Source organism: Urocampus carinirostris, chromosome 2 (genome assembly GCF_059441175.1).
Source record: "Urocampus carinirostris isolate Australia breed hairy pipefish chromosome 2, RoL_Ucar_1.0, whole genome shotgun sequence".
Taxonomy (NCBI): domain Eukaryota; kingdom Metazoa; phylum Chordata; class Actinopteri; order Syngnathiformes; family Syngnathidae; genus Urocampus; species Urocampus carinirostris.
Window position 1 is genome coordinate 8,458,711 of NC_142350.1, and position 21,951 is coordinate 8,480,661.

The 21,951-nt window shown below is 38.0% G+C and overlaps 1 protein-coding gene across 2 annotated transcripts in view; it reads right to left on the reverse strand.

Annotated features, from left to right (window-relative positions):
* jarid2b (jumonji and AT-rich interaction domain containing 2b) overlaps nucleotides 1–21,951 on the reverse strand; it is a 108,636-nt gene that overhangs the window by 43,665 nt on the left and 43,020 nt on the right. For both annotated transcript variants that reach the window (XM_088328734.1, XM_088328733.1), the window contains exon 2: nucleotides 5,304–5,430. In XM_088328734.1, coding sequence (XP_088184860.1) covers nucleotides 5,304–5,430 — 127 coding nt within the window. The remainder of the gene's footprint in view (nucleotides 1–5,303; nucleotides 5,431–21,951) is intronic.

Sequence of the window (21,951 nt, forward strand, 5' to 3'; positions counted from 1 at the left end):
GAGTGAATGGAGTTGTGGAAAGCTTGTTTGTTATCTATTAATAAAGTTTGACTGACCTATCTGACTGTTTTGTTGACATTCCCTTTAGCGCGGCACCGTCTAATGGTTGCATAACGTAACTACATCCTCTACTGTATGAAAGTCAAGTCATATTTATTTCTATAGCCCTTAATCACAAAAATGTCTCGAAGGACTGCACAGGATTACGATTACAAAATTGCACAATTACCTGATCTTAAACCAGCGTGCACCTATAGCGCCTTATAATGCGGTGCGCCTTATGTATGGAAAAGGTTTTAAAATATATCATTCATTGAAGGTGCGCCTTATAACATGGTGCGCCTTATAGTGCGGAAAATACGGTACTTCTTATTTTTTAATAAATTAAAAAAATACATTTGAATAGTATCAACAATCTGACCCATTAAAATGTTTTATTTTCAAATTTTAAAATATTTTTAAGTAATAAAAATAAACCCTAAAAAAGAGGAAAAGTATCAGATATTTTGCCCATTATAAAGATTTTCTTACTTTACTGTATTTTTTAATTCATAAAATAATACACTTTAAAAGGAAGCGTCATATTTCTTTTTTTTATTGTAAGAGCTAATTTTCTCATTTTACAATATTTTAATTAATAACAAACTTTAGTTGACGTTTAATCGCTTTGATCTTACAACACATTTCTAACGTCTCAAACAAGCCTGAGCTGGTAAGCGGCAGCGGAGTCATCTAGCAACCTTCCTTGGAGTCAGGAAGCTAACTATTGCCGTTGAGATGAGTAAGACCATTGCATTGCGAAGAATCAGAGTCTGAAATCTTTTCCGGCATGAATCACTGCTTAACAACGACAAAGGCTATTCTATACTCAAAAGCAGTCTCGATGTTGTCAACAACTTCTTTCATAATGTTGTCCCATTCAACATAGTAGCACGAGCCAGCAAAGTCCTCCAGACTGGGTAAAAAGCAGCCACTGATTTTCTCGGCTGTGTTGCTGACTCTCTGTAAAGTTCTCCTGTCTGTCTTAAAGGAACAGTGTGTATCGTTTGACCACGAGATGTCGCTTATTGTGTATCGAGGGGGTGGTGGTGGGGGGGCAAACCTTTTCAGCGGTAGGCTGCATTGGGTTCAACTAATTGGAGAGGGGACGGGCCAGGAGGGGGAAAAAGTCATGATTTTATATTTTTATACCTGATGATAATCTCAGGTAAGATATATCAACAATATACGAGGGAAAAAACACTTGTCGGGATTAATGAATCTCTTAAAAAAATAAATACATGATTTAAAGATGGCATGTACAGAAAGATGTAGCTAGCTATTTTAAGTTGAGCTTTTTGAGTGAAGTACACATTAATGCAGCATGAAATATATGTATTTTTATTTATTTCTTTTTTGCTTAAGCGATATATAACATGCTTTTTTTACTCCTCAAAAGACGTCAAGGTTTTGGGTATGCGCTATTCATTAGAAGCATAAAACAGGCCAGGAACCGTCAGCAGTGGAGAAAACTGTCCAGAGTCGCGCTTTCAGTCCCCGACGGTTAAGGAATCAGTGAACCATGAACAGAATGACCATATTTGAGCAAAGATTGATCAGTCGAAAAATATTGCTGACCACAATTGCACAAAATAGGATATATCGAGAATCGAACGTGGATCTCTATATGAATGCATTTACATTTATATTTACATCTCAGCGTTGAGAGTGCCAGATTCTAACCAGTAGGCCACTAGGGATATACAGTAGATGAAATAGGAAAAGGGAATATATTTACAAATTTACAAAGCACATTGTAAATAAACTGGTACCATAGTCTGTGCAATAACCTGTGCAGCCCTTTGAGACTCTTTGTGATTAAGGGCTATACAAATAAAAATGACTTGACTTGACTTGACCATGAGTAAAAGTAGTGTGATGATAAGATAAAAGTCTAATTCCTATTCCTTTCATCTACTGTACATCTCTAGTGGTCTAGTGATTAACAGTGGATTTGGCCTTATTATTATTGTTATTACTGTATTTTTTTTTGTTATTATTGGGCAGGACCGCTAGAATATAGTCAGACATTTAACCTGTCCAGAGTACAGAAATGTTTAGGGACCACTGATGTAAAATAAATGTGAATTTTTCCATCTATGAGTACTTTTAAAAACGCATTTTTATATGATAGTTTGTGTATTTATGCTTATTATTTAAATCAATACTTCTTTTTTTTTTTTTTTACTTTTTTTTTACCCTGAGAAGCTACTGAATATGACACAATTTCCCTTAAAGTAGTGTAGCGACCTTATGTGGTGTGCCGTTTGGGTTAACTGAGGACGGGAAGCCAGTCCAGAGTCTTGTGTGAGCAAGTATTTAATTTAAGGCAAACTTGATGGGAGCTTTTGTCTCAGAGCATCTCGTGAACCAATGATGAACATTTGCAGGGAGGGGTTTTGCACCACCGAGAAAAACAGCTCATTAATTGTAGTTGGTGTGGAAACGTGAGTGACGGCCTGACGTCCCAGAAGAAAGCAAACAAACAAGCAGAGGCTCGTTCATTAGCCCCTCTCGAGGCGCGTTTGACATGTTGCACATGAGTGCCCGTGTGAGGGGCAACGCTAGGAAAACTACGTCGGTAAGGGAGGCAGGAAACAGACGCGCCAGTGTCTCGCAAAGGCGATGGAGGCTAAATTGGGAAGGGGGGAGTGCAGGTAGTGATGCGCAAAGTGGCACCCTGATCGCTCTTGATGCTAATCAGATTTACGCCTGCTTAACCGAGCTTGTCGCCTCCTGGCGTTTACCCCGATTCTCTAGAGAGACGCTTAGCGTAGCCGCATTTTCGGATATTAGATATTAAAACTATGATCACTTTTATTTACGATTCGGAGCTAAATACGGAAAAGCGCGTCAGGGCGGATGTAATTGGGAGCGAGGGAGGGCCGTTAACGGCAATCAAACGCCGACGCGCAATTAGCCGGGCCGAGACGTGGTAGTCGTCTAGATCTGGTTCCAAACAATTCATCTCAGATGACGTGTCTTTTACACGCGATTCCTCTTGTACATACGCGCCCTTAAAAGAGAAGGCGTTCAATAAAGTTGTCCCCCACCACCTGCATTAAAATATGAGGTGATTTATTTCTGCTTTATATGCGATCGATCATTTCTTTATCACACTTTGCAAGTCAGCTTCAAAGTTATTTACTTGAATTACTGTATTTATTATCTATAGGCACCTTTAGCTAAGACTGCCACAAATAATAATTCCTTATACAGATAATTTGATACTAATAACTGTAGTGCAGTGGTTTAAACATTCGCCTATAACGCAAGGTCCCCGGTTCAAGACCGGGTGGAAACATATGTTGGCCTGAAAAGTGATGAGCGCCAGAGGGCTGTACTTGCCCAAGACACACCATAGGAAATGGTGCTCCCACGACCCGTGTGGTTAAGGGATCCAACCAACCAACTAACCATGCCATGTGATTTACTCTTGTATACTACAAGCTAACTGCAAAATATTGCTAATTTTTGTGAATAGTTCCTCACTTTACAGCAGGAGTCTCCAACACGGATCTGCTTCAAATCGAGGGAGTGTTGTTATGTACAACATAACCCAAATAACATTGAAAATACTCCATAAAGGCAAATAAGTAAAAATGACAAAAAACGCAATATAAGTTGTATACATCTTTAGAAAAATGGCAAAAAAAGATGTGCCTACAATTCTCTTTCTATGATGTGTACCTTGGCTCAAAATGATTTGAGAAATGCTGGTTCAAAGTCCCAAAAATAACATAGAAGTAGCAGAAAATATATATTCATATAATTATATCGGGAAAGAACAATAAAGATTGAAAAGGGACAGAGCGGAGTAGACAAATAGTCACACAGAAAGAGGAAGCTGAGTTGATTGGACGGATAAGTGGAAATAATGTGAGATGGGGATTTTACAACAGAGAAAGAAATACAATTACACTGACAAACGAAACAATGAAGAGTTATATATAGAAAAGATTAAGAGGTAGATAGATTAACTGATAAAGCAAGAGAATGATGTCACTCCGATAGAATGTTCCCATAGTCTGTTAGCATAGCGAGGAGTAGAGGATGCTGACAGACTGAAAGGATGGGAAAGCAGCCCGAAAGCAACGGGAAATGGGAGTGGTAAGCGGATACGGCACAGAGGAAGTCGGCATCAACGGGAAAAAAACACAAATGGTCACTGACACTCACCCGCACTACAACTAAAAAAAGTGAGCGTATGAGATGCTGAGAGATCAGCCCCATCTTTACAGGAGATTGGAAACATGTAAGCCCAAATGTGATCCTTTTTCCCATTTTATGCTACTTAACTGGACATTAAGAGTAATGAAAATGGACTCTTGCGAGAGAGCTGTGCAGAATTTTGACGAGGGTTCGGGAGTATCGGAATACATGTATGTTACGTAATTAGGATACCAATAAAAGTAATTGTATTGTCTCAATCTGTTGCGTGGATTGAACAGACGGCCAAGTTATCCACCACTACATGTTTGTCAAACTGTTGCAGATAAAATAACTTCATCTTGTCTATATTGTATTTCTCTTTCAATGTAGCACTTATTCTGATGAATTCGTAAGAGCATGCAGTTTCATAAGGGTAGCACAAATGTGTGCTCGTGATGCGTCCAAGGTTATTTAGTAAAAACGATTGTCTTCATTTTGTATTTTGCAGTTAACTGGTGTCCAAAATCACTATACAATTACTGCAATGTTATAACGTGAGAATGTTTTACTTAGCCTAGTAAATCTGAACACTGTCAAGAGGTTTAGAAACCCCACTTCAAAAGGGTAAAACTTGAACTTTGACACAAGACCTCCCAGAAGTTGTTGGAAATTAAAAAAGTAAACACTTTGTGTGTTTAAGAAAACATTTGGTTCCTAATGGACTATTAATCTGAACTAAATGGAAGCATATCTTGACTGCCATGTGAAAAAGAAAGTGTATTTTTGCCTAATAAAGTATACCACGTGAAGCACTTTTATGTTGGACTACAAGCAACTACCTGACCCTGGTCTATTCCAATTATTATTCAAACTTAAATTGTCACTATTACACAATTAGTTTAAGATTATATGTTCATTTTGTCTATTAGCATATTTGGTGTTGGAGTAATCAAAAAGTAATCATGTTAAATATTTGCAGTGTTATGGTATTCGGATTACGTTAAATTTTTCGACAGGTAACCAGTAACTGTCATTTTAAAGTAACCCTCCCAACCCTGATTATGACACCTCAAGACTTAAAAGTTAAAATATAAATGTGTTTCCTTGTTTACCGTTTTGGTCGGCGCTGCCATGTCCGTCCGGTTGGCGTTTCTGAGCACTGCGAAACTCCTTGAGAGACAAGTAGAGTACCTTCCGCATGAGCCGCTCCTCAGACCAGGGAATTCCATCGCTATCATCCTGTCAGAATGAAACCGAGAAAGCAATAAGACGCTGGGGCTTGGTAAACAAACAGCGCAACTCAGCCTTGCAACGTACAATCTGAGGTTTTACAAGGCAATCTTGGAATTTGTGGATTGATTTGGGTTTGTTACCCCAAACTGTTTTTTTTGCACTACAAAAAAAAATAAAAATTAAAAAAGGGATATATTACATGTATACCTCACATCTGAGGTGTCAAACTCATTTCATGGAGGTCCAGAACAGGGCAATGGCTGTCCTGAAAGGTCCTAATGTAACTTAACTAAACGTAACAAAATGCAATTGGATGGAATGTAAAATAAATGTAAACTTACTCTGAATTCATGCAATATTCAGGTCACAAACAATGAAGTTGTCTTGAAAAAATGTAACTACACTTACATGATGTTTGAATCTGAATATACTTAACATCAAAATCTTCTTGGACATTTTTGGCATAATTTAAATCTCAGTTACAGTCATTGGCTTTGATATTGAAACACTGCTGTATCACGGCGGTAAGTTGTCACTTTGCCAGTATTGTAGTTGACATGCATTGTGAAAAATATAGTTTTTGGCCAAGGCACTCTTTAGTCCCATTTATTTTTTGACACACAGATATTTTAAACTCTTGCAAGCAACAAAAAAATAATATGGCGGTCACATTTGGCCCATGGGTCATGAATTTGACCCATGTGCCTTACATATATAACATGTTAACATTTGATTGATTTAGTAAAATCATTGGTCAATAACAATAATAAAATTTGAGTTAAAAAAACATTTTATTTTCTTTTAAATAAATCGAAAAATTCAATATACTGGGTATTCGATATAAAAGCGTCTTGGTAGGGATGGGCGCCGCCAGGCTGTACTTGCCCAGGACACACCACAGGAATTGGTGCACCAAAGACCCTGGCGGTTAGTGGATCCTTGAATTCAATATAGAGTTTATTTTTTTTAATCACAATTTATTATATTATTTGGCATTTTAAATTATTACATTATTTTAGTATTTAGCGACAAAATATAACAATGATTAAAAAACATCTTGTGGTGTCTAGTGAAACATACGACAGACCTCAATTTTAAGTTTTTGTAATTATTGTAAAAAAGGGCAAAATTTTTGAATAAAGTCAATAAGTTGGAAATTTTTTCCCAAACCAATGCTGAAAAAGAATGAAAAAGCTGATATATTTAAATACATAGTTAATTTATGGTGATGGAGAGTAAAATCAAATATGCCCCCCAGAAAACATAGTAAAATGTAAATGATTTTTATTCATTTGTATTCAATAATTCATTTCATAGCTGACAACTCCAGAATGATAATATTTGAATAAATAATCATTTTAACTTGTAATTAACAGGCAATTTGAAATATTAAATTCATGGAATAATTTGTTAAAAACAAAAAAAAAATATAGAGACCCCTCGCTAGATCGCGCTTTGGTCATCGCCGTTTCACTGCTTCACAGATTTTTCAATTGGATTGTTTTGATTGTCATTAATAAACATATCATCCATTCTGTTCAGAGGGGGCAGGTTAGGGAGAATTTTGACTGTGGCGCGACTGTGATTGGCTGGTGTATGCTGTCAGTCAAACAACAGGGCGGGTGCAGAAGTCAATGTCTAAACTCAGAACAAACTGGGAAGCATGGGGGCCGCTAGCTTTTAGCAGCTTGATACATTGAAAAGAAATTCATCAAATAAATCGGACTCTGAGGAAAGTTAGAAGAGCGCAAAGAAATTTGATAACCAGCGGGTGCTCTGTGGATCGTTATTGGGTCCGAGGCAGTGTCAGGTGAAAACACAATAGCGAGACTACAGGCCTGGCCAACTGTTACTACTAGGCTACCAAATCTCTTTAAGGCATGCCTGCTGAGCCTGTTTCTCAAACACGCCAAATCCATTACCCATGAAACAGACGACCTGGAGCAACAACTCGTGGGAAACCGCTACAATCGGGTCGGTTGTAGTTAAATCATCGCGGAGACTTTGCTGAAGTTGTGGTTACCCGATATTAGCGTGCAGCTAGCTGGCCGCTCTCGACATCGCTTATTTACACTGAAAGAGGAAGCCCTCCAATTTTGTATGACAAGAAAGACCCTTCATTTAACTGCAATCCTGTTGTGTGTTTTTATTTGTAGATCTATAGTTGTTATTTTGTTACAGTCATGTACTCTCAGTCGGTAAGGACGTCATCTTGAGGTGAGTTTGACCCTTGGAGGCTTTTATAATGGTGCAACGTACTTTACAGATTTAGACTCTTCGCGGAGGGTTTTAGTCCCCATTAATCGCAATAACCAAGGGATTTCTGTTTAATTATTTTCATTTTATACAAACAATATTTATATAGTCTGTCATTGAAATGTAATTTGAATATTTCAACATATGAATAAATTGAACTTTTATTGTTAAAAAAAAAAAAGAAAACTTTCAAATTACATGTAATTTTCAACATGTCATTTTTTAAAGTTACTTATTATGAAAAAAAAAAAGGAAATTGCAATGAATGTCTTTCTCTAATGTTGTACATCATTTAACAGTTTGAAAGAATCTCCAAAACAGCATCCGGAGATGGGCAGAGTGTGGGATGCGTGGTCGAAGGAAGTTGTATGTGTATGGGGTTTATAATATCCCATTACGTCGACATGTTGCCTCGATTACTTGGCTCGCTTATGTCACGCCGGAGTCGCTTGCAACCGCCCATCATTTGCCGCTTGCATTATTCATTAATTGTGTCTTGTTGTCACCAGCTTGTTTCCTCAAGTCATTAGTTTGACATCAAACGAGAGCAGACAACATATTTCCCCAGTCGGGCTTGTTTGCTTCACGTCACCCAATGCTCTTTTCCACACATGAAAAAAAAAGAGGGGCAAAGAAAATCATTACAACAATCATAATTGTGTAAAAATGCATTGATAGCACGATAACAAGGTCAAGTATTTTACAATTTGCTTTTGTGAGACTTGAAACAAAAGAACACAAAAACACGCTGAAAAGAAGATTTAGGAAAGCAAAGAAGAAATCATAAACTCAGCAAAAACAAGCTACAAATGAAATGGCAAAACTCAAACGCTGTGCTGATTTTTAATTATAGCTGTTTCAAAGGGTTTGGGCACCCCTGGTCATTTAATTTTTTTTTAGTTAACTGTGCCTGTGCTTTTCAATTTCCTCATTATATTTCTCACAGTGGAATCTGACAACTCAAATCTCATAGCTAGCTTTTTGTATCCTCCCCTAGACCATGATGTCGATCAATCTTTGTTTTCAGGTCATTTAATAATTGTTTTGAGCTTCCTATGTAGCCACTCTACAGAGAAAAACAAAGAGTAGTAGAATAACTTATCCATGCATAAAATAGCGTTACGCCACTACATCCGACAGGAGCACATGGGCATTGGTAACCGACATGGGTCAAACATCCAACAAATTGGCAAAACCATCGGGTGCTCCGTGGATTGCCATCGGGTCCGGGAAGAGGAGATGCCGTCGGGGGAGGACGCAAAAGTGTGGCCGCAGGTTCGGCCTACTGATACGCCATATAACAACTCACACAGGCCACCCCTGCCGAGCCTGTATCTCACCATATCCATTACCCATGAAACAGATGACCTGATTGAACTATAACTCGTGGGAAACTCCTGCATTCGTGACTGTCGTGTTCGAATTATTATAGGGAACAGGCTCAACTGAGGATCCCAGATGCTAACGTGCAGCTAGCCGGCCGCTGTCTACATCGCTTCTTTTGTTGAAAGGAGAAGCCTTCAAATTTTGATGTAGATTACTATTGTATAATGACAATGAAGGCCTTTTATTCATTCAACTTGCAACTTTCCACCTTAAATACCCTTTCTTATGATTGGCTTCACATGTATATGTAGGTATGTAGGTCAAGGTTTAATGAACTTGGCAGAAAAATGTTGTGTTCCAATAATTAGCGCTAATGGCACTCAATACAAAAAACTGTTAATTCAAGAAGAAAATCTCTGACACGATCAGGGGTGCCCATTGTTCCTTTTCATATACTGTAACGCCACTATTAATGCATTGATCGATGAAAAACCTCTTTTTGGCCGACACAAATTGATAAAGATTAAAATTAAACCTTTATTATTAAATTATCTTAATTTTGTGACTACATTTAAAAAACAGACACTGAAAAAATATAATGTACCTAATCCTAAAGACCAACAAAAGCGGAATAATTATTTTGTCTTCATTAAAAAAAAAGGTCAAAGGGGAGCATTTTTTTTTATTCCGGCAAACAATAAACACCACACGGTTTGACAATTGGTTTTTTGTTTTCAGCGAATTTAGAGTTTAGATTAGCACTTAAATCATTTTATCCTCCAATCCTTATTTGACCTTATTCACTCACTCGCTTCTCTTTGAAAGCCAATATTGACAAGTTATGTCGCATAATAACAGGTTAGCTTTTTGATTCCTTCACTCATGGGGGGTAGGCGTTGTTCAAACTCAGTTGTTGACGTTAGGTGGAGTTGACTGCTGATGCGTTTTGTAACTGCATTCTTCAACTCTGTGTTAAAAACTGTCAAAAAGGTGTATCCATGAAAGACAACTCGCACCCGTAACTGTCAGACAGGTACAAGTCATCATTTTACATGTACAAGACACCTTTAGAGGATAACCCTTTTTGCTATCCTACTCCATAGATTTAAACCCGTAGATTTTTTTTTCCAGGTACCCAGTGTTTTTCTATTTGTACAGTACTTGTAGCTTTGACACATAGGCAGCTGAGGTTTGCTGCATGGTTCACACTCGCAATACAAACATCGTAAATCATCCATCCATTATCTGCACCACTTATCCTCAGTAGGGTCGCGGTGGTGCTGGAGCCCATCCCAGCTATCTTCGGGCAGTGGGCAGGGGACACCCTGAACTGGTTGCCAGCCAGTGGCAGGGCACACAGGGACAGACAATTCGCTAGCTCATTCACACCTAGGGACAATTTGGACCGGCCAATTGACCTAACATGTATGTTTTTGGAATGTGGGAGGAAACCCATACAAGCACGGGAAGAACATGCAAACTCCACACAGGAGGTTTGATCATGACCTCAGAACTGTACCGCACACGCGCCAAACACTGTGCCGCCGTGCTGCCCCTTTGTAAATCAATAGGGGAATAGTTCGAACACGCAGATGAATACAATTATGGGTAGGTCATTTCTTGGGTACAAGTTGTCATATGTGGATACGGCTTTTTGACACCAATCTTGAAATTGAGGTAAAAAGCCTTTTGAATTTCTTTAAATGAAAGAAAAGATAATACAAAAATGAAATAAATAAAGAATAAAATAAAATTAAAAAATTAAATAACATAAATAAATACAAAATACTTGAGATTTTGTTTTAAACATTAGACATTAATGAAAAAAATCTTAGCATTTAATATATTGACGGAAAGAAACATTTTTAAATGCAAATTTTTCAGAGCAAATTCCTTCTTAGAAACACTTTAAGATTGAATGAAAATAATTTAGGTGATCACTGTTACTTAAAATAAATAAATATATTATCCTGAAAGGTGATTTTTTATAGATTATTTTAGAACAGTCCTAAAGGAATTCAATAAATAATTAAATATTATTAAATTGAAAATAAAAATTTTTGCCTAGCGACCTCTGTGAGGATAAGTGGTAAGAAAAATGAATGAATTATTGAATATACAGTATACTAAAAAAGGGTAAAAAGAAAAAATACTCATTTTGAGATCAAATTTTTGCAACAGTCCTAAAATATTTAATTATATGAATAAGAAATAAGTAAAAAATTGCTAGTAAAATAAAACAATCAAAAAACTCATTCTGAAAAGATATTGTTGTTTTTTTTCCAAACTGTCTTAGCATCTACAAATTTAGATAAAAAGCCCTTGCTGCCACAGCTCACTTTCACATTTAAGTGTTTGAATGTTTTTTTTGGGGGGGGAATACGTTTGTGTTGCTAGCGTGGTTGGCAAGCACGACACACCTCTCATGGCTCCCATCGGAGCTGGTAGAGTATCACTAATGAGCGCGGGGACCGAGTTGCACCGAAGGTGTGTGCGATACTAGCGTTTCTGTGTGTGTTTAACGTGTACTCTGAACCCCCCACAAAACACACCCACACACAATCATAGTTCTTTAAAAACACACTAGTCTTCCTGAAACCGTTAAACTATATGTGCATCCTGTCAAGTTAAAACTTTAACTCTTTAACTCGAGTTAGCTGCTAAATAACCCTTAACAAATGCTACGGTTCTTTAATCGATACTCAGGGCGTTGATCTTCATAAACACATTTGCTATGGGAAACTGAAATTTACAACATAAATATGTACTAGTTTGAAAAATTCAGACATCCAGTTCCAAGATTTATGTTCTACTCACCTAACCAACTGAAATTTGGAATTGAAACCTCAATTAATTTTTGGGGTTAACTAAAACTTGTAGTAACATTGATATCTTTCAGATATGCTACAAAGACATACCAAAACAATCAAAAAAATGTCTCGCTTTATTTAATTAATGTTCTGTCTATGTTGCTATATTTAGACATGAAAGTAGGGAAAATTTAAATTAATTATTAAACTTATACTTGAAGTAGCTCTGGGATTTTTCATCATATATATATATATATATATATATATATATATATATATATATATATATATATATATATATATATATTTCAGAGTTATGTTTCCACTACAAACATGTTTTAAGAAAAGATCGGGAATTTTTTTGAAATTTTAGGTTCTCCCAAAATGTGGATAAGCATGTGATGCCCATGTTCTCAATTGTAAAAATGGAAAACTATACAAATAATTTATTTAACTTATGTTTAAAATAGAGAATTTTCTGGTATCTAAAAGTTCACAAAAGCTTAATAAAATTATTTTTTTATTTTTATGTAAACGTCAAGTATAAAAAAACCTGATTCCAATTTTTTTTGTGTGCATAAAAAATGTTCTACATTAAAATTAACCAATTTAGCTATGAAAACCGCTCACTTTGTGAAACATTTCTCTGCTTCAAAAACATTTTGAAACAATGGAGAATTTGGTTAGCCTCACCGTTCCTGTAAAACTCGCCTAAATTCCCAATCCAAGACGTTCTGAAAGTAAATAGAATGCTGTTCTTGAACCGTTCAAAGATTATGGACGGTTCTGGTCTCTTTTAAAAGGTAACACTCTGAAGTTTTGTCCTAAACACTGCAAGTGCTAAGATTGAGAAATTGGAGATGGAACATACGGAAATAAAAGCTTTTTTTAAATTCTCCCCTGAATTCTTTTTTTTTTCTTCTTGCGATTACATGCTGGCAAAAGAGTGTAGCATGGGCAATTTAGCTGGAAAAACGGTGAGACAATAGCTTGAACCCTTACTCGGTACCTCATCAAATTAGATCAAGATCTGAAAAACATAGAATTTTATACATTTTTCTAATGGTATGACTAGGCGTTTGCAAAGGTGCCCATATGGAGACAACAAGTTCAGAGCCCTTAAAACTTAGATTCATGTATTTTGCTTTGGCCAATTTTTAGATATTGTGAAAGAGTTTTAAGACTTCTCTTCCCTAATGTGAGTCCATGATTGTGGACACTTGCACATAATAACGGTGCGTAAAAATTAATCACGATTGTATTTGCACGCGTTTACCTTCAACGCTAATTTTAATACACACCCTAAATGTATACATACAGATGCTCCCCTACTTACTACTATTTGACTTGCGAAAAACAGTACAACATATTTTTCGGGATGTCGGGAAAACATTCCGGCATTGCTGTAAGTTAGATTTAGTACTGTGTGCACCGTTTTCCGAGTACAGGACAGTACTCTAGTGCTTCTTCCCGCTGCTACCGTCGTGTGGCGCTGTGAGAGGTCAACCAGCATCCACCCCAAAGAAGAAATACGCTTAAATATTATTTTTTCACTGGTTTCACTGCTCACCCCTCTTGAGGGATATGAACAGGGTAGATTATTTTATAGTTTATTTTTTAGTACACACAACAATCCAGGTTACTTATACAAGCCTTAAACATGCTTATATAAACCTTAAACATACATTCCATACAAATTATAGCACCGAGCACCTTACGAACAAATTCAACTTACGAACGATGTCATTCGTAAGTAGGGCAGCCTGTGCATTTAAACTGGAAATTTTTTGGCGAACAAATGTGTCAGTCCACATTTGAATTGGTCACTATTGGCTAAAGATTCTTGAAGCTGAATTGGTCATGTTGTTTTTTTAATACATACCCTCATAGATTGTCACAGGCTAAAGACCATTTAAAAAAACTTGCAATTGGCCTAGTGCAGTGTCAATAACAAGGTCAGGGGCTAATGGAAGTATTGAAAATAATGGGACGGGTTGCCTTATTTCTAAAGGGGAGTAATGAAGGCAAACAGACGGATAAAAGTAAGCTCATCAATAGTGCAGGAATGCCTTTCAGGTGGATTATTTTACCTGTTGGCATTATTGTGTTTTAAAGTCAATATTTTAGACAGTTAGATTTAGTAGTATTTGCAGGAAATCTTATCATAAGCAGACTCCCAGGAGACGTTATAGGTGAGAAAAACCGGATTTAAAAAAATTCAGGTATGTTGTATCACTTGTTTCTTGAATCCCAAGAGCTCTCTAATGATATGTGGCATGATGTACTTCAGTGACTGGTGATATTGAGAAGACACGACTTTACCTCCGTTCCACCGGCCAGCGGGCGTTAAGGGGTTAATGAAATTCACAATCGCTGAAAATGTGGATAACTTTTATGTTTATTCACTCATGATAATCGGGATTTTTTGATTGAATTTAGGTTTAAAAAACAAATTTGAATAATTAAATCTAACATTCTTTAAATATCAAAAAACTGTCAGAATTTGGTCAGCAGCAACAAATTCAGACTCCTAAAAGACAAGATTAAGTCTAAAAATGGGAAATTTTAAGTCACTTAACTCATTCACTGTCAGCCTTTGACATTTTAAGCAGTCTATGGCCACTCCAGAATGTTTTTATATTTAGATATGAAAAGAGAAAATCAAAATGTATTTTTTTTTTAATGCTTAAAATGGACACTGTTTTGCAATTTATGTTCTTCTTAAATTGTTAAACATGTTCACTACAGATTTTCCAATTCTGAGTTTTATATATTTGTAATATAAAGTATGAAAAACACGATTATTTTGCTAGCACAACAAATTTGCGATGTTTTGCCGAGAAAATAGATGACTTTGGGATAGGTTACTCTTCAGCCTGTCAATAGAGTGCTTCGAGGTCCTAAGATTACCCACAATGCATTGCTGGCGCCCATTTTGGAAGTCCACAAAGCTTTTCACTTCATTGTTATTGTTCAGCGAACCAGTTAGATTCTACATTGTAATGCCGAATACGTGCGTTATTGTTGGCTGTTGTAGCCGAGGGGAAAAGGGTGGGAAGGGCTTCTTTAGACTTCCGAAGTGTGTTTACGATCAGGGGATTGAAGCTCAGGAGAAAAGTGAACGGCGAAGACGAATGTGGCTGGCAGCTATCAACCGGTCGAATTTGCCAAAGCTTGACTGTGTTCGTGTTTGTTCTGACCACTTTCTGACAGGTAAATTGAATTATTTATGATGTAGAAATACATTTTAAAAAGGTTATGGGACATGTGTACTTCATGACAACAGCTCGACGACCCCAAACTACTTTTATAACATATGTGAGGTATTTCGCCGAAAACGACATTTAAAAACCAAACAAAACTCCGTTTCTCATTCGTACACTATTTTGGTGGAGAAATTCAACGTGGTTTCAGGAAAAGGGAGTCTCCTTTCCTCAGTCAACTCGCGTCAATAGAGGATTTAAAGCCCCGAAAGCTAAGCTAACTTAGCCACCGGTGCACCGTTCGGAGAAGCGTTGCCTTTCCCGGGTTGTTCAACATAGAACAAAAGGGAAGTAACATGAGAACAACATTCCCCTAAACCTGCAACACAGTTGCAATGGGCACACAGAATCGATGATGACTTGTCAACAATGATCCATGGTTGTAAACTTGGTTGAGACAAAGAGAATGTAGAACTTTCCCTTTCACAGTCTTGTTTTCATCACCTTCGCTTGTGTGCACGGACACATCCCGGACCCAACCAGACACAAATCTGTCGTAGGCTTCCATACTTTTGTAATTTTGAAAATCCTTCAGTTCACAAAAGGGACTTGGGTGGAAAATAAGATAGTTAACAAGTTCGATGTAAGTCACACACGGCAACAAATCGGGATCAGACTTCCAGTCCTTGTTTTTAATTTTGTAGGGATCCAATTTTCCAATAAAATGCAACTTCGCAGCGTACCGCTCGCGTGCTTGCTTGTCTAAACTCTCCACGTAGTTTTCCATAGTGTTGATGGACAAAATCCGTACACAAACGAAGCTAGTTGAGAAAATAAATAGACAAACTGAGTAAATATTTGCTCCTCTCGCTATCACCGCTTGTAATCGACAGACTTCCAAGATGGCGGCACGAAGCCGTGTTACTATTTTTAGCACAAAGCGCGGAGCCCTCTATTAAACACAAACTACTTTCCAAAGTCGCTCTCTTTATGAATGACACCTAATGACTTCCTAATATTTGTGTTCTCCCTTTAATGACTCGTACAAGCTAACGTCATCCGCTAATGTAACATTTCCTCGTGCTGCGTGTGTGAAAATACACAAGCCGTCTGGTCTAAAAATAGGCCTGCGCTGCACCGCTTCCTCAGACTCTTGCGGATGTCACGGCGAGGTAATGTGGGCGGCTCGCCAAGTGCCATGCTCTTTTCCAAAAAAGAAAAGGAAACCCCCTATTCCCATGTTTTATGCTAACAGATTTTTCCACTGATAGAAAAATAGGGGTAAACGGAAGCAAGGGAGATATTAGAACAAATGTGGGGATTCTCTTTGGCCATTAAGCGCTTCCTTCCTTATTTAACTCTGACAAAACATGTGGAGCACATGACCGCATCAATCATTCGCGCTACGTTGTGAACAGATTTTTTTTTTCAAGGCCATTGGGGTCGACACCAAAACTAAAAAAATGGGGGCCACCACGTTGCAGAAGACAAACACGTGAGACGAGGCAGGCAGATCTCCTGCAGAACTTCAGGGAAAAAATGTAGGACGTAAAGGTGCTTTATGTGAGGGGGAAATTTCAAGTCTATTTGAAACCGTGAACAAATTCGAAAGTGATCGACTGAGTATTAAGGATATTACAGCAATTCCTAAAAACACATGACAGAAATTCAAGTTCTTCAAGTGCGGTAGACACCAAGGATACGGGTACCCCGCCATATGGCATTTTAACTTTACAGTATGGACTAGGATGTTTTTAAGCCCCAACTTTGCTGCACTTTCGCCACTACACGACATAAAAAAACAAATTATTTTCTTCAACCAAAAACTATAAAATTCTAACTTGGCTACATCTCCAAGATGCCTGCCTGCTATTAGTTATAAAATGATGGTTTTCAAACGGCTGGCGTCACGACACCATGAAGATACAAATCTGCTATTTGCCGAACTACATCCCGCAATGCCTTTCTCTCTCTTCATTTAGTTCAGAATCTTGTGCGTTTAAAAAAAAAATGGCTGCCTTTTTTGTGCTGTATTTATTCGCTACGAGCCCAAGGCTTGCAGTGATGCTAAAGAAAGAGGCAAAAACATGATTACCATGTCAACTAAACTTGTGATTATCAAGAAATATGAAAATGCACATTATCGCTAATCTTGATGAACTGTATGGCTCTCACCAACCAACGATCAGAATTCATATTAAGTCAAGTCGGTGATACCATCCTTTTGTTTTTGTACTGTATTTATTAGCTATGGGTCCAAGGCTTGCAGTATTGCTAAGGGAAGAAGCAAAAAAATGCTAACTATCAAAACAAAGCTATCAAATATCAAGTAATACAAAGTTGGCACATGAAAAGCTACCCTTGCTCAGTTGCATGGCCGTCATCAATAGACGGTCGGGACTATTATTAAGAATAAGAAGGTAAATAATGCAACGAAGTCCACTAAGGTTATGACAATCCTTGCATGTTTTAAAATATGTTTTAATTTTAGGCAATTTTCTTCTGCCCCTCTTTATCCACCGGCCACTGCACTGTATCAACTCGAATAATACACCAAAGGCAAATAAAATGTCATTTTTCCTTTACATGTATATGTATTTATAATCAAATATTTTCACAAATACTATAAACAAATAGTACTTACTATATACTACTGTGTATTTTAATTTTTGATCTGGGTAACGGGGATTCGGAGCTGAATACCATAGGTTTCTTTCCCCCGCTATACAGCAAATTCATTTTATCACAATCCCAAAATGGAATGATATATCTTGGGTCTCTACCGAAACTCCCCATTTTTGTCTTCCTGCTACAGAAACTCAAGTGCCAAACCCTACCCCCAGAAGGCAACTCATATGTTCTTTCAGATGATTACATTATTAGAGCCGGCTAACAACGTTTTTCAATTTAATAAAAATCTATGGCTGTGCTATCATGTCATGATAGGCCGATGTTAGATGATTACGAATCATTAAATGCTTAGTTTGAGAAAATCACCTATACATGCGTGCTTAGTAGAAAAGCTAACTATTGCCAAACAAATTGTGAGTTTTCCTTTTTTTTTTTAATCATATCAAATTTATACTCAGAAGGCCCGAAAGGGAGGGGCACATGGACAAATTCCACCCCCTTCTACACCCACTTGGGTGAATGTAAGTCATGCGACAAAATATGGACGCATCTACTCCTAAGTCCCGCTTTTTCCTGCTGATGAGCAACGAGCATGGGCTCTCAACCATGCCTTTGGGGCGCAGGCCCCCAAATGCTTCCTGCCGCGTGCCAAGAAGCGACTAAAAACCTGTCCTCATTCATCAAAGTAACTTGGGCAGAAAATAGACAATATTATGGCTGGTTTTCAGCTAGCCGTTTAGCTTAGCACGCATTTGTTAGGAATATTTCTCAAATTTGAACCAACAATACAGAATACTGTGTTTCTCTAAGAAATTACAATGTTGCCATCTTTACTTAACTCACCCTTTTCCCCCACAGGGTTTTTCCTTTATTAATAACATCCTTTATTCTTTAGTTTGATTACATTTCCCTTGTTATGTAAATAAAACATAGTTTGTTAGAATTAAACACGTGCATTATTTATTTGTGTGTCCACTATTTTCCTTATGGACTGATCAATCATATCGATGAACTGAAAAATCAATAATTAAAAGCTCAAAGTAGCGTAAGTTATGTGTGAATGTTGGGAAGAGTAAGGTGATGAAGTGTTTACGTGATGGAGTGGGCATGGCGTTAGAAATAAGATTGCACGGACAGGTGCTGGAAGAAGTTGAAAGCTTTAGGTACTTGTGATGTGGCTGCAGTTGGTGGAATGGAGTGCGAGGTATTGCACAGAGTGAATCAAGGAAGCAAGGTTTTGCCCTGAGGAGAGTGATGAGCAACAACAGTATGAGTATGGATGTTAAGAGGGGACTGTATGAGAGTGTCATTGTGACGACTGTGTTGTATGGTGCAGAGACTTGGAGCCTAAACACAGATTTGAGAAGGAAATTAAATGGTTTTGAGATGAAGTGTTTGAGGAGTATGTTAGGAGTGACAAGACTGGATAGATTGAGAAATGAAATTGTGAGAGACAGAACAGGAGTTGTAGTGTGCGGATAAGAGAGTACTCGGTTAGTTTGGACACAGGGAGAGGATGGATGAGGAGCGAATGTTGAAGAGGATCTACAGAGCAGAAGTAAATGGAAGGGAACCAAGAGGAAGGCCGCGATTGACGTGGATGGATAGTGTTTTGAGTGCTCTGCAGGAAAGAGGTCTAAATATAATGGAAACTCGAGCTCTTGTAGGTGATAGGAATGAGTGGAGAGGTGTTGTGAAAGGATAGTGGGATGTTTGGACGCGTTCTAAGGGATGGGCAAGAAACCCATATGAAGCGGCAGGGGTAATCCAGTGAAAGCTGTCGGGCCCTGCTGTTGAACAGAAGAGTGTGTTGTGTCACCCTGACCTGAGTGACATGTGTCCTGTTTCATCTGGAGGGACGAAAGCATGACCAACTTGGATGCCGAGGTGCTTAACTTGTTTGGGTGTTTGGGCAATTGGGTTGGCCATGGTCCAAATATTTGTGTGTGTGTGTGTGTGTGTGTGTGTGTGTGTTTTTTTGCTACTTTTTCCCTTTTAATTTTTTATTTTCTTTTATTTTTTTAAATTTTTGTATTTGTATGTCTTGCTGTAAAAAAAAACAGCTCGGTGGCCTTGGGGGTATGGCGCCCGCCCCGAGACTGGGAGGTTGTGGTTCAAGCCTCGGCCGAGTCATACCTAAGACTTAAACATTGGTACCCGTTGTCTCCCTGCTTGGCGTTCAGCATTAGGGGTTGGAATTGGGGGGTTTTGTCACCTAATGACTCCCAACACGTCAGTTGGGTTGAGCGAGGGGGCTGGGAATCCCCTCCTCTGAATCAATCTCCCAAAAAGAGTCAGAAATGACTCTAGCCACCTCCCACTAGGGGGATATGGCTGTGGTATATATATATATATATATATATATATATATATATATATATGTCTTGCTGTTGGCCACCCCTCTCGAGGGATATGACCAGGGTAGATAGAAAATATGTTTAGAGTATTGCGTCCTTCATGATAAATGCTAGAGACAGTGTGAAGTTATGTCAAATTAATTCGGGTGGAAAACCTTGAGAACTACCTGCTGGCCAAATCAGTGAACACCGAATTAGATTCTAAACCAAATAAATATAATTTAAAAGCAATTTTCTCTACACTGATGACCCAACAATAAGAATTTAGTCAGCCAAACGACGGAAACTCTCAAAGTCTGAGCAGTCGTAAAGAGATCGATGTAGTCTTAACACTGCGTGATAGTCTTATAGTCTTGCAGCTTCTGGTACAAAGTGCGCCAAGTCTCATCATAATCCACACTATTGCTTGTAAATTGTCAGCTGCCTTCACAGTGAGAGTTTGTGAGAGTTGTGAATGGCTTCTTTGTCTCCGCCGGAGAGCGTTGACCTTACATGGTCTCGCGAGCTATTCAGCAACTGTACCGATCGGACGCGAAGCTTCTGCGCCGGCCTCCATATGGAGTTGCGCAAAGCTGGATGAAATCAAGTCTTGGGGGAATTCACAACAACATTGTAAAAGTAAGTACTGGTGAGAACTTTTGCTAAGGTCTTTGCTAAATTGCTAACGGGATTAGCGTGATGGGATGAATGATGGGCAACGATTCCAAATTACCCTTTAATATCAATAAAGATTTCCTTTTAAACAGAATCAAAACTATCACGACCACTATTACTACTACTACTACTATTACGATACTACGATTTAAAAGTACAGAAAATAAGAAAAAAAAAACGTTTGCAAATCTAAAAGTGGATAAAACATTTATTGGGGAAAAAAATCTCATAGCTACAATTTGACCATGTTAATTTGAGTTTTTCTAATTACTACATTATTGTTTTATTGGCAACAAGCGAAATGTGCCCAGTTTGAGACCAGGTGGAAACATTTGTTGGACTGGAGAAGGATGGGCGCCACCAGGCTGTACTTGCCCAAGACACATCGCAGGAAATGTTCCCCTACAGCCCTATTGGTTAAGGGATCCACACCCTCAAGCCCCCATTACTATTACTATGACAATACCAGAACATATCTAAATCGTTCCTCATGAAGTAAAAATGGTATCAGCACTTGGTATTCGTATACAATCAAACACCGTTCTAGGTATCAGGCGGAAAAAAGTTATTTAATTTTCCTAAAAATTAAGAAAAACAAAGAAAAACAAATTGGACAAGTTTAACTAGAAAAAAAGCAAATGCAAGAAATTATTTACTGATTGCATTGTTTTTTTTAAGTGATACCACATTTTGGCATCTTCAACTGATTCAACAACAAAATATTAATCATAAATATTTTTGAACCATCAACATATCATTTTCACAGTTTTAGCTATTCTAATTTACTTCACTTCAATTGATACATTCAAAAAGAAAAATTGGAAAAGAGTAGTTCGGATGACCCGAGACCGCCATCACAAAAAGATTGGACCATTCTCCAGGGCCGAGGGGAAGCAGGTGGTGGACCAGGGTCAAAGTTCACCTGCCCGTGGGCGGGCCTAGCAAATACTCTTGCTCGAAAAAAGAACCAGTCAATCAAACTATTTCACATCTCCTGGGATGCATCCAGCAGCTCTCTGAATAAAGTCAGATAAGAGGTTGGGGTATATTTTTTTTTCCGAGGCCGAAGGTGCCTGCACGTTGGCGACACGCGCCAATCTCCATCCATCAAAACCCGACGTAGAAAAATAAACAATCTCACAGTGGATCAATCACTGTCTATTTAATGCTGAGGACATCCCAAGCAGGCGGGCAGCCAGTGACGATGGACGAGATATGCAAATCGGGCGCATATTTAAGATTGCACGAATCAAAACAGCCGTGTGCGGTGGTGCTTTGCAATAGAGGTAA